Raw genomic sequence first — 14,391 nt, 5'->3', positions numbered from 1 at the left:
CAACACTTGGTGAATTCTGCTTCACAATGATAGGAAGAGCCGACATCGAAGGATCAAAAAGCAACGTCGCTATGAACGCTTGGCTGCCACAAGCCTTATGTCCAAAAAGAGGGGTTGTGCCTCGCTTCCGCTTCACGGAATAAGTAAAATAACATTAAAAGTAGTGGTATTTCACTTTAGCCTTTCAGCTCCCATTTATCCTACACCTTTTAAGTCATTTCACATAAATAAACATTAACATATTAATTTATACAACATATTATTGAAAGAAAGAAGAAGATGACACGAAGTTTTACGTGAAGAACCCTAGAATAGGGATAAAAATCACGGTAGAAGAAGATGACACGAAGTTTTTATTATTATTCAACACATTCCGTACATCAATGATCCAAGATATAAATAGGCTATATAAGACCCTAATATAGAAATGGGAAAAAAATAGGGCAAAGTAGGAAAAAAAAAAAAAAAAAAAAATAAAAAGCCCTTAGGGCTAATACATTACAACCCTTTATTTTTAACACTCCCCTCCAGTTAGGACGTAGATGTCAATAAGACCCAACTTCCTAATACAAGTATCAAACCTTTGTCTAAGTAATCCTTTAATGAGAATGTCAGCAATTTGTTGATTAGAAAGGATATAAGGAATATAAATACTGCCATTGTCCAGTTTTTTTTTTTTTTTTATGAAATATCTATCAATCTCCATGTATTTTGTTCTGTCATGTTGCACAAGGTTGTTGGCTATATATACTTATATTTGCCTTGTTACCACAATAGAGCTTCATAGGAGTATCACTGTCTTGATGGAGATCAGATAAAACTTTCTTCAACCATATCTCTTCACATATTCTCAGACACAAAGCTCTGTATTCAGCTTCAGCACAGCTTCTAGCAACCACACCTTGCTTCTTACTTCTCCAAGTAACAAGATTACCCCACACAAAAGTATAGTATCCTGAAGTTGACTATCTATTTATAACAAATACTGCCCAATCAGAGTCAGTGTAAGCCTCAATGCATCTCCTGTCGAATTTCCTGAACATCAGGCCTTTACCTAGAGTAGTTTTCAAGTATCTCAAAATTCGATTTACAATCTCCATATGTTTTTCGTAAAGTGCCTGCATAAATTGACTAACTATACTGACAGCATAGGATATATCCAGTCTAGTATGAGATAAGTAGATCAATTTTCCCACTAGACGCTAGTATCTCTCCTTATTAACAGGAACTCTATCAACAGAATTAGCTTAACATTGAATTCAACAGGGGTATCAACGAGTTTACATCCCGTCATCCTTGTCCCCCTCAACAAATTGAGTGTGTGTTTCCGTTGAGAAACAGAAATCCCCTCTCTTCACCTCGCCACCTCCATTCCAGGAAAATATCTTAAACTCCCAAGATCCTTAATCTCAAATTCACCAACCATTTTCTTTTTTAGCCTGGTAATCTCAGCAACATCATCACCTGACAGAATGATATCATCTATGTACACAATTAGAACAACTATTTTCCCTAATACTGACTTCTTTATCAACAATGTGTGATCAGAATGCCCCTAAGTAAAACCTTGGGACTTAACAAAAGTGATGAACCTGTCAAACCAAGCTCTTGGAGCCTATTTCAAACCATACAGGGACTTTCTTAGTTTACAAACCTGATAGTCAAATTGGGCTTCAAAACCAAGAGGTGGACTCATATAGACCTCTTCCTCTAACTCATCATTCAGGAATACAGTTTTCACATAAAGTTGGTGGAAAGGCTAGTCTTTGTTAACTCCTACTAAAAGAAACACTCATATTGTGTTCAGCTTCGCTACAGGTGAGAAAGTTTCTAAGTAGTCAATTCCATAAGTTTGAATAAACCCTTTAGCAACCAATCTGGCCTTGTATATTATCAAGAGTTCATTCAGACTTATACTTCACAGTGAACACCCATTTGCACCCAATTGTTTTATGCCCTTTAGGGAGAACTACACCATCCAACTGTTTCATCTCTTCTATGATCGCAGCCTTCCATTCAAGAACTTCCATGGCCATATGCATATTGGTTGCTATTATTACTGAATCCAAGTTAGTAGTGATTGCCTTGAACTCAAAAGACAAATTATTGTAAGATAGAAAACTATGCATGGAATACTTAGTACATGACTTAGTCCCCTTTCACAAAGCAATAGGTATATCAAGGGAAGCATCATAACCTCCTATTTTCCCTAACCCCTCATCAATAAGAGGATGGTGGTCACACTTAATAACTTCCAGCTCACTCCCACTCTCCTGTGTTTCTCCTAATGACTTTGTCACTACCTACAACTTTGTCATTTTCTAGAACTATCACTTCAGTGTCGCCAGTGTCAATCACATCACACACATCACCCTCAACACACATATCAGTGTTATCATGAATAAAAGCACCTTGAGCTTGAGTTAGTGTCGATTCTGATTCATGGATCGTAGCTAATGGAGCAACAGAAGGCACTATTTCCTTTCTAAGATTCTTCCTATAGTATGTTATCCATGGCACCTGTTTAGTAGGAAGGACGAAGTGATTTGTACCCAAGATAGGCTCAGGAAGAAAATTCGTAGGAATCGAATATGTGGACCAGTTAGTCTTTTCACTAGTATTCTCCCCCTAAAGAGGACTGACTAACAGGGAAGAAAGGTTTATCCTCAAGGAACATTACACCCATAGAGACAAAGTACTTTCAAACACCCCTTGAATATTTTAAAGATGTCGCTCTAACTGCAGCTCATCTAATTAATCAGATGCACATCAGGAATAAGACGCGTAGCTAGGTAAGACTCTTTAAGGGGTGTTTGAAATTGGAGAACACAGAAGGGCATCTGATTAATTAGATAACTACAGTTAGAGCGACATCTCCCCATAAATAAAAGGGAAAAGAAACAAAAAGCATGAGAGATCGAGCAACCTCAAGGAGGTGACGATTTTTCCGTTCAACCACCCCCATTTTGTTAAGGGGTATAAGCACAAGAACTCTGATGGACAATATCTTTGGAAGCCAAAAAATCATGAAGAGTGTTATTAACGAACTCAACCATTGTCACTACGAAGAATGACAATTTTGGTGTTAACTTGAGTCTCTACTGTAGTGTAAAACTGTTAGAATACAGGCGTTACTTCTAACTTATCAGTGAGAAGAAATACCCATGTAAGACGGGTGTGATCATCAATAAAAGTTACAAACCAACGTTTTTCAAACGAAGTGGTGATGTTTGAGGGACCCCAAACATCACTATGGACAAGATGGACTAGTTGAGAAGGCTTGTAAGGTTGAGATGGGAAGGTAACCCGGTGCTATTTTGCACGTATACACACATCAGAAGACAAAAAAGGAACATCAACATTATGAAATAAATGGGAAAATATATACTTCATATACTGAAAGTTCAGATGACCAAGACAAAAATGCAATATCATATAATCTGTTTCAAAAGTTGAAAAGTAAGAAGTCAACAAACTAGTCCTATCAAAACTTCTAGAGGCAACATCATCAGAAAGGAAATAGAGCTCCCTATCGTGTCGGGCAGTGCCAATTGTTGTCCCCGAGCTCAAGTCCTAGAAGAAAACAATATCAGGTAAAAAGATAACTCGACAATCCAAATTTCTAGTTATCTTACTGATAGACAATAAGTTGTAAGATATTTGCGGACATGCAACACATTTTATAAAATCAAACCCTAGACCGAAGAAAGATGACTCTTTCTTGCAACAGGAGCAAAGGATCCATTTGCAATCTGAATTCTCTCATTACCAGCACTCGAGAAATATGAGAGAAATTTATCAAACAAGCCAGTTAAATGGTATGTTGCCCTGAATCTAGTATCCATGTTTCTTACCATCAATATTAAGAAAACTAAAGGACTGAGGAGTACCTGACTGGACAATCGCACCGACTCCAACATTACCAGGGTCATTTTGGATGGTCACCTGAGATTGAGACCGTGAAACATCATTTGTTGAATCACTCACAAGTGCCCAACTAGGATTCGACTTATCAATCGGACGCCACGTCTGCCATTCGAAGGTCTACCATGTAATTTCTAGCCCTGATCCTTAGTGTGCCACAGTTTCTTGCAAAGTTCACATACTGGAGGAGACTTATCATTTTGTTTGTCACCATCAGACCTGGACGATTTTGCACTAAACACAGCAGAGTCTATAGGGTTGACAATAGGCTTGTTCATAGCACTCGATCTATCTTCCTCTAATCAGACTTCAGAACAAACTTCCATGAGGGAGGGTATCGGTCGATGTCCCAATATCCGACTACAAATTGAATCAAATTTGAAGTTCAGACCAGCAAGAAAGTAATAAACACGATCAACCTCCTCGAATATTGCACTCCACCACACAGACAATCTAAGACAGTTTCCCGAAATAAATCCATCTCCTGCCAGATTAAAGACAGTTCGTTGAAATAAGATGTAACATCCATGGTTCTTTGTTTGCACTCATGAACCTGTTTACGCCAGATGTATAATCATGACACGTTCTGCCTCTTAGAGTATAATTTCTATACTGCATCCCAAATATCCCGAGCAATTGCAGCATATAGCAAGGGTTTCCCTATCTGTGGTTCTGTGTAGTTAACTAACAAAGAACGGAGCAAAGAGTCTTCTCCATTCCAAACACACTCTTGGGGATCTCTAGGTCGAGGTCTCAAAATCTCACCAATTAGATACCCAAACTTGTGATGCCCCTCAAGAGCCATTTTGATGGAGGGACCAAAAGAAATAATTTTGGTCATTCAACTTCTCCCCTGTAATAAACCCTGTAGAATTTCCCACAAATCCATATAAAAAATATGTTGTAGGTAAAATAAGCAGTTATCGGATTTTCTAAATACATCGATTAACCGGAAGACAACTGAATTTACAAGGCTTGACTGGGTGTTTATGGTAGTCCCAAGGGCTGCTCCAAGGGCTGCAATCTGTTGTTGAAGGCTAATTAACTGTTGTTGAACCATCATTGAAGACAAACTTGTCGAACCTGAAGTACCATGACTAGTCGGCACATGTTGAGGAAGACGGGTGGTTGATGGGTTCGATTGTTGTCCACCCAAAAACGACAAGGATTCACCCATTTCAAACAAGAATTTCTAGCTGTCAATACTCACGCTGCTTGGGTGACCGACGCTGGGGAGATCGATGATGGTGTACGGTGCATTAGACGACACCGGCTGTGGGATCAGGTTCACCTTTGACAATCACTGGAGTTGGTTCGACGGAAGGAACTAGGCCGACGCACGTTGGGTCGACAGAAGAAGCTGACTTGTCTACACTAGCCGCGGCATGGAAGAAGTCGGTTGCATTGAGGTCGGCTGCATCAAGGGGTTCGTCTACACCAACTCTGCTTTAAAGAAATCGATTGCATTAGCCGTTGCTCGAACAGTGACGCACAGACACCCTGGTCATCGTGTGATGGTAACTGAAACATTGGGCTGAGATGGAGCATTTGGAGGTACCTGTCGACAACAGCTTGAATGACGACAAATGGAATGGCAATGGTGTCATCAATTGTTTTGGCCATGTTTCGTCAACAACAGCTAGGGTTTCGTCACCATGCTTTGATATCATATTGAAAGAAATAAGATGACACGAAGTTTTACATAGAAAACCCTAGAATAGAGAGAAAAAAACCATGATAGAAGAGCTCTCTTTTTCATTATTATTCAACACACTGACCCATGATATAAATAAGCTATATAAAACCCTAATACAGAAACAGAAAAAAATAGGATAAAGTAAAAAAAGATTAAAAAGCCCTTAGGGCTAATACATTACAGCCCCTTATTTTCAACACATATGTTAATGACAAGATATGTCAAAGAATAGTCTTTAAATTGTTAATGACACAACAAATATTATGTACTTCATTGGACGGTAAAACTATGACTCATTTTTAAATTCCAACTACGAAGTTCCACTTGAACAGGATAGAAGAGTAAAATGCAAATCAGAGATTATGATTTACACAAGATAAATGTCAAGAATATTGTCATATGTTGAATATCCAAATAGCTAAAACCAATATTTTCCATGCTCAAAATCAACTACCACCACTAATCCTATGAATGACTATAAGTATGCATAATTTCTAGGTGGTAATAATATTACACAGACAAGGTACAAAAAGATGAAGAGTTTACTCAGAAACATTTCACTGGGTCGCCTTTAATGTTCACACTTCAATCAAATCTCAGCGACCAATTTCTAGAGGCGCATTACCCATGTCGAGGTTCCTGCAAAAACCAGCAAACCATGAGCAATGGAATGAGAAGGAAAATTAATATAAGGAGCATCTCATCGTTGCACAAAGGCAAAGAATTCTTTTCTAAAAAAAGTGATAAAATAAAATGTAAATTGCAAAAGTTTCTCTATATTCTAAACTAAACTTTCCTGTTAACTTAAAAAAAAAACAGACGTGTGACATAAAATAAGTAACAAAATTTGCCCCTACATTTTAACCCAATAAAAAATGCTGTAAGCATATTTGCATAATGCTGTAAGCATATTTGCATATTTTATTTGCATGAAGGCTAAATCTAAATTGTAAAAGAAGTAAATATCACGTTTTGAAATTCACCTCCCACAAATCACATCTATAGCTATTGTTTCGCCATATAATATGGATAGCCTCCCATTCCAGGTGTGATTGGGTGAAGTCCAGCAGCATCTTTCTTTCCAATCACTTGATGGGGATATGGCATTTGGGGTTGGCTTGCATATGAAGCATGCGCTGTCGTAGGACTAGGATACGAAGCAGGATATGATGCAAGAGCTTGGGGATAAGCATAGCCAACGGGCACAACACTGCCATGAGGCTTCCCAGGTTGAGGATATCCAGCGGCTACTGGGTATGGCATAGAAGGAATAGCTGAGGAGACTTGTGCCTGCATCATCTTGTTCCTGTGTGAATCTGCAAGCTTCACAATGATGTTCCTTCCCTGCAACCACTCACCACATCAATATATTATCATTTTCATCAAAGGTTAAAAATCATTTGCAATATTTTCTTATGTTGCACTAAACCGGTACTAGTTCGGCTCTTGCTTGGGAGAAGATTCTTCATTTTTACAAATTTACAAAAAGCTTCCATTATCCCTCTATTATATTGTTTTTGGTTTCTTACCCCCTTAACCCCTTCCAAAAATAAAGATAAAACTGCTTCCATAATTCCACACTTAATCTAAAAGATCGCTTGTGCTTAATGATACTCGGCAGATAAGTTGAACTAAACCAAATATTTTTCTCCCGTTCAAAATGAAATAGTGCTAACTATCAATTCTGGACTATTCCCTTCTCTTTCTTTTCACTTGGAAAAATAAATTACCGCATATCTAAGCATTAAAATATTGGAATCTTCTTTATTAAAATTAATTCTGTTTCAAAAAGCTATTATTAGCAAGTATCACAACTCACTCACCCCAAAGGTCTTGTCTGGATCATCTATTGCCTTCTTTGCAGCCTCTACAGTGGTATACGTAACAAATCCAAACCCTCTGCACACAAAGAAACGGAAATTGTTTTATAGGTGCAGCATATGTAAGTCCAATAAGGTAAAAGATTATAGACATCCATGGAGAAAGTAAAATCACATGAAATGCGAAAATGTTACTAACCGTGATTCATTCGTATCCTTATCATAGGCAACCGAACCTTCTTCTATATCACCATATCTTCCGAAGAAATTCAGCAATATTTCACTTGTAATATCTGGTGATAAACCGCCAATATATAGCTTTCTCTGTGCCAAGTCTGGTGTTGTACTTGATCCACTTAGACCCTCGCAAGCCAGATTGCAGACAGCCATGCGACCCTAAAATTAATAAGCATTGGTCAAATACATAAATTTGAATTATCTGAGAAATATCATCTTCTTTTTTTTTTTTCTTTTTTTTTGAATAAGACACTTGGAAATATCTTAGAAAGCCACCGGCTATAATATGCTGGAACGAAAAGATGGTTGTGTTCATTAAAAGTTCATGTTATCTATCCTTAGCTTGCAGATGGATAGCCTATCAATCAACTACCCTTAACATCAGTTTTCAAAGGCATAATTTGTTCAAGTTCTGGATTGTTTGTCAAAAAATAAAAAAATAAACAAATCATATACAGGAGTGTTTATTAAGTTTCAATCTTTATAAAATTAGATTCACTACATATCAGATCAAAAACCAAAAAGAATACTTCTCCATAAGCTAACAGCTATCGTCCTATGAACAAAGAAATGATAAGACCAAATATTATTTCTTTCTAATAGCTGCTTTTGCCCCAATGCCTAGACTTTGGAGATATACTCACCCGAAGATTTGCATGCTAAACCTTCTAGGTAGGTGTTATTGAGAGACTGCAAACCTTGTCAAACCGTGTCAATCCAAGCATAGCTCAGTAGAAAAGGCACCAATTACCATACCTCCTAAAGGTCAATCGTCCGATTCTCATCCCTCATTTGCTGAACTTAAAGAAAAGAGGGAGAGAGATTGGGTCTTAACCAAAGGGACTGCCCCTTGGTGGCAATGAGACCAACTATTTGTTAAAAAATTGATGACAAACCAAACTTTCACCCACAATAATCAAACATTATTAAAAATGATTGGAAATGATGAACCCACTGAAACTGCTTCATTCCATCACAACTATTCTCACACATTTAACTCCAAAAATTAGAAAATTCCACAACATTTGGAAGGAGTTTAGTACTTACCTCAATAATTTTGCTAGGTGCTCTTAAAGCAGCTTTAGTCGAGTCCATGTGCTTGTAAGTAATGAAACCATATCCACGGGACTTTCCTGTTGCTTTGTCATAAATAACGGCTCCTTCTTCAATTTCCCCATGCACGCTAAATGCCTGAACGTAGTATAATTATAACAACTTTATTGGGGGGAAAAACCAACTGAGCACTGTTCTTTGGAGGAGATAGAAGCCAGGGAGAAAAAATATTACTAAAAAGGAAGGTGATTCCAAGATTTAATATTCCAGGACTAGAAACATATAGAGTCTAAAGAACAAACACAAACATGACAGGCAAAACACAAGCAACAACCAACTGCACTCACAGCACACAATGTTTCTGAAGTGGTATTCCAAGCCAAGCCACGAACAAAAAGCTTTCGATTGACAGGATCTGCACTGGCAACACTTTTTATTTCTTCTGCAATGGAAGGATACTGGGACCCTCTTTATGCCTCAACATGCAATGCAAATAAACACACATTCACCATGTCAATCACACAGCATACAATTGAAGTAACACCCTCGTGATTTCCACTGTGTAATACCCACAAAAATTCATTCTTACCATAGTTTTAGTAATGGAAGTTACTTTCGAAGGAAATTTTTTATTTAAGAACTATAAAGACAAGATTTTTTTCCGAATAAAATTGTTTTGAGTTTACATTCATTTTTTATTTTAGAACAAGATTTTAAATTCATTTTTGATGATTATTGACCTTATAAGTTTGTCTTCTTTTTAAAATAGTGTATTAGATAAGTACTCTCTGATGAATCTGAATTTGGTTTGAAACATTTAGGATAATTTAACAATTTGATATTCTTTTGTCAATTTAACAATTTGATATTCTTTTGTCAGAAGCAATTTATTAAAGATAAGTTTTTTATATAAAAAAATATATTGTTTGGTGTTAGACTTGAATTCTAATAAGTTTTGATGAAATATTTATTTGTTGAATTCACAGGTATTAAATTCTTTTTTAAGATGAGGGGTGGAAATTTGAACTTATAATCTTCTGATTGAGAGTATAATGTCTTAACCAATTGAGCTATGCTAAGATTGGCTAGATTTGTCTTTTTATGAGAAACATTTTTGTTGATTATGAAATTACAAAAATTATTGCTAAAATTTACTCATGGTTGTTCTTTCAATAGGTTCGCTCTCTTTCTTTTCTCTTTATCCATGAGTGTCCAACTCATCTTGCACATAGTTCAACTATTCTCACAAGACAATTGGTTGATCCTACTGTCGTTCCCAAGGGAACTCATAAGATATTAAACTCCAAAGAGGTGATCTAGTTTTGGTCATCATGACTTGAACCTATTCTTTCCCTCAGAAAGAATAAGAGGTTGCATTACAAAAGGGTAAAAGGATTCAAGATATAAGTAAACATGTCAAAGACAATAAGGTAGGTTGCAATATTATAGAATGTAAGAAAATTATTGTATTATATGGGCAAAGCTTTTCTAAGATTTATTTTTAAATAATAAAAAAAATAAAAAATAAAGTTGTCAAAAATGTGTCAATGTGAAGGATGATCTTCACTGGAGAACAGCTTAGGATGGTCTTCCCTGTGTACTCTCCGAAATATATGAAGAACAGCTTAGGAAAAAGTTAACTTCACCATTTAAAGGATGACCCTTCTACATGTTTACTAGTGGTTTACTGTGGAAATGCCTCATACATCTACGAACCGAAAAGATTTCAAAATTCAGCTACAATAGAAACTAAGAACCCAAAACCCTAAAAAGGTCGTCCGCAACACTGGCATAAATGAGTTAAGACTGGGATTACCAAGTTCTCTGAAACCCCATATTTCATACAATAACGTTTTTCGCAGTAAACAGAAAGACAAAGTCAGGTGCGAGAAAGAAGAACTAAGAAAATAAAACCCTAAGAGTCATTCACGAAAGCGAATAAGAAGAAGAACGAAGTGCAAATGAAAGTATAGTTTAGTAAAGAAGGGAGAAGAGACGTACAGTTTAGCAAGGAGATCGACAAGTTGTGGCTTGGGAAGGGGTTCGAGGAGAGACCGTAAATGTTGGACGGAAGAAAATTCGCCGTTGCGTACAGGTTTCCTCCAGCTTCGCTTCTTCAAATCTTCCATGTTTGTGAAGGTTTATCAAACGCGGTTTGGCGCTGAAAGAGATAGCAAACCTGAACTCTTTCCGAGAAAGCTCGAAAACTGGACTGAGCAGGGGTCTCAGATCTTCTTTTGGCAAATGGGTTTATACTGTTTACATGTGGTTTTCATATAACATCATGACGGAGGGTGTTCGAATAATTCCAACACCTCACGCTATCAATTTAAAGGGTAAATGTTGGATTTAGATTGAAATTTTTATATGTTTCTTTCGTGGGTTGGATTCGATCGGGTTATACTTTTAAAAATTTGGGATTAATTCATTCAAAGCCGAATTATCTAAATATTATAATATATATATATATATTATATTATATATATATATATAAATTATATATATATACTTATAAGTATTTTGACCTAATCTCCAAACCCTAAATTCTATATTATAACTTATAAATATTATAACTCATATACATCTTTATGATGTTTGTTTGATGTTTGTAATAGATATCTTAGTGAAGTGCTCTTTATTTGAAGCTGAAAGATAAGCTGCAATCTCTGTCTTAGGGGGAGCCTGAGACATTCGTCACTAATATCATTACTTAGGGGGAACCTAAGTATCCGAGAGAGGGAGTCTCTGATCTAGGAGGAGCATACGTATACAAGTGTGGTTGAGCTTTACAGAGGTCACTATATTAGAGTTGTCAATACATATAAGTATTATGTTGTAATTGCTTAACATCTATATTAGTGAAGTTATCTTTCCACGGGAAAACTGCCCCCCAGATGTAGGTGTTAATCACCGAACTAAGTTAACAATCTCTGGTGTTATTTTATTTTTCCTATTTTTGTTTGTTAATTGTTCTGTGAATTGTCGTGACATAGTTCGTAACACCTTTTACTATGTGATAAGTACTTCCATCTTATTTTCAATTGGTATCAGAGTGGGTCACCATTATCTCTGGTGTTTCTATGGAAGGAATCAAAGAATGTGGCTCTACCTCACGTCTACCAGTCTTGGATGGAACAACTTATGCATATTGGAAGGCAAGGATGACAGCCTTTCTAAAGTCCATTGACAAAGGCTCCTAGAAATCTATCCTCGTGCGTTGGTCCCACCCTGAATTCATTAATAAAATGTGAGAAAGAACTTAAACAAGAACTTAAACCAAAAGTGGAGTAGTCTGAGGTTGAAGATGAAACCTCTCTAAGCAACTCTAGGGTATTAAATGTCATTTTCAATGGTGTTGACAAAAACATCTTCAAGCTGATAAAGACCTATGTCTCTGCAAAGAAAGCTTGGAATATTCTTGTTGTTGCTCATGAAAGGACATCAAAAGTTAAAATGTCAAGACTTTAGTTGTTAGCCAAAAAAATTGAAAATCTTAAGATGAACGAAGATGAAATCATAGTTGAGTTTAATGTGAGATTTCTTGATCTTGGAAACGAATCCTTTGCTTTTGGAAAGAAAATCTCTTAAGAGAAACTTGTGAGAAAGATTGTCATATCTCTTCCCAAGAAGTTTGGCATGAAAGTGCCTACGATTAAAGAAGCTCAGGATATTTCTTCTATGAGATTTGATGATCTCTTTGGTTCTCTTCGCACATTTGAAATGTCTCTGGAGAACAAGCCTAATAAAGAAAAGTCATAGCATTGCCTTGCAATCTATTGTTGAAGATAAAGAACAAGATTGAGTTGAAAAATCATATGAAAATCTTGTTGAGCAATTTCTCTCTTATCCAAACAATTCTCTCATGTGCTAAAAGAAATTGACAGAAGACCAAGCTCTTTCCCTCATTAGAATACCAAGTCAGGAGGTGATGCAGGGTTTGGTTCTTATAAAGCTCAGAGAACAAAGAAGGATGTTGATAAAGGTGGATCCTTTACTAAAGAGAAATTTGTTAGATGCAGAAAGTGTGAAGGTTTTGGCCACTTCCAAGCCGAATGTCCGACCTTCTTAAAGCGACAGAAAAAAGGTTATATATTGACTCTATCTAATGAGGAGTATGATAAGGATTGTTGATCAAGATGTCAGAGCTTTTGTCAATTTTACTTCCTCTGACGGCTCAGATGAAAAAACTGCAGGAATATGATTTTCCAATTTGTGATGAAAAGGAAGTCCATGATTCATCTGTTGCATCAGCTTATCGTGATCTGTATAAAAAAAATGGCTAGAAGACAATAAAGCGTTGAAGTTCAAGAGATTAGAATTGAATTATTGATTACTGACAACACTACACTTATGTCAATCATTTCTGATCTAAAGAGGGAATTGAATAAAGTTAAGACTGATAAAAAGGCTATATGTAAATTAGTCAGAATATTAAATTCTGGGACTGATAACCTCAAATTCTCTCTGTTGGTCAAAGCTCAAGAAATTTTTGTGGTATTGGTTATTCCAACTCCAAGAAGTCTTATGGTCAAGAGGGGGATAATAAAGGAAAGCAGAAAATTATTTTTGTGAAAGAAAATAACCATGGAAGAATGTCCAACTAACCAACGCAACTCACAAGCCATATCATAGGAATAATCAGCAAGTTAGAAGACCATGGATTTGTCATTACTGTGGTAAAAAAAAAGCGTCATATTAGACCTCATTGCTACAGATTGGTTGGGTATCCAAAACAGAACTTCGAGTCAAGATTTCATGTTCATGGCTTGGGTATAAACAGTGGTTTTTGTAGATCCAAACAAGTCTGGAGAGTGAAAAGCAACTCAAACTACTGCAATGTGGCCTTAACTTCACTTAGATCCTCTACTAAAGGGGATTGATTCTTTAACAATGGCTACTCCGAACACATGACTGAAGAAAAAGGATATATCTCTAATCTTCAAGCCATCAAGTCAGGGCAAGTCACTTTTGGAGATGAGACTCAAGGAAGTATCATTGGCAAAGGGAAATTAAAATACCCTGGACTTCCAGCTCTTGATGATGTTATGTTGGTTGAAGATCTCACCGCTAATCTTATCATTATTAGTCAGCTTTGTGACCAAGGTCTGAATGTAAGCTTTACCAAAGATATATGTCTTGTCACCAACACATGTTAAGGCTCTTATCATGATAGGTGAATGTTCATCTGATAATTCTTATCTCTGGTCTCCCTCAAATATTAACTCCCCTTGTTTTATGTCTAAATGTGATAAAACTACCCTATGGCACAAATGCCTTAGGCATGTGAGCATTAAGTTTATTCAGAAGACTGCCTCCAAGGATGCTATGATTGGACTTCATATTCTGAAAGGAAATGAAAAGATGATTTGTAAAGACTGTCAAGTAGGGAACAAATAAAAGTGTCTCACAAACAAGTTCTTGTGGCTGTTACAAATTGTGTGCTTGAGCTTCTCCCTCTAGATCTAATGGGCCCCATGTAGGTGGAAAGCCTTGGAGGAAAACAATATGTTTTGGTTTGTGTGAATGACTTTTCTCATTACACCTGTGTTTGGTTCATCAAGGAAAAATCAGATACCTTTGTTGTGTTCAAAGCTCTATGTCTTCGAATTCAGATAGAGAAAGATCTCAATGTAGTTCGAATCTAGAGTGATCATGGGTGTG

At 36.6% G+C, this 14,391-nt stretch overlaps 1 protein-coding gene across 1 annotated transcript; it reads right to left on the bottom strand.

Moving 5' to 3' along the window:
- Positions 1–5,893: 5,893 nt before the first annotated feature.
- LOC120092081 (UBP1-associated protein 2C-like) lies at positions 5,894–11,021 on the bottom strand. The gene is made up of 7 exons (XM_039050282.1): positions 10,732–11,021; positions 9,078–9,198; positions 8,725–8,868; positions 7,640–7,836; positions 7,444–7,519; positions 6,604–6,964; positions 5,894–6,259 (listed from the first exon to the last, which is right to left on the bottom strand). Exons 1-6 carry the CDS (start codon positions 10,857–10,859, stop codon positions 6,626–6,628), a joined length of 1,005 nt encoding a protein of 334 aa, XP_038906210.1. The 5' UTR covers positions 10,860–11,021; the 3' UTR covers positions 5,894–6,259; positions 6,604–6,625.
- Positions 11,022–14,391: the final 3,370 nt, after the last annotated feature.

This window comes from Benincasa hispida, chromosome 11, assembly GCF_009727055.1.
Source record: "Benincasa hispida cultivar B227 chromosome 11, ASM972705v1, whole genome shotgun sequence".
Taxonomy (NCBI): domain Eukaryota; kingdom Viridiplantae; phylum Streptophyta; class Magnoliopsida; order Cucurbitales; family Cucurbitaceae; genus Benincasa; species Benincasa hispida.
This window is presented reverse-complemented; position numbering and strand designations above follow the sequence as displayed.

Bases quoted from the DNA above. Each gene is read 5' to 3' on its own strand.
- LOC120092081 (XM_039050282.1), bottom strand. From the start codon at position 10,859: ATGGAAGATTTGAAGAAGCGAAGCTGGAGGAAACCTGTACGCAACGGC. The intron at 7,520-7,639 runs GTTAGTAACATT...CTTTGTGTGCAG, and splicing joins AAGGATACGAATGAATCACG to AGGGTTTGGATTTGTTACGT. The intron at 6,965-7,443 runs GTGAGTGAGTTG...GAGTGGTTGCAG, and splicing joins ATCCAGACAAGACCTTTGGG to GGAAGGAACATCATTGTGAA.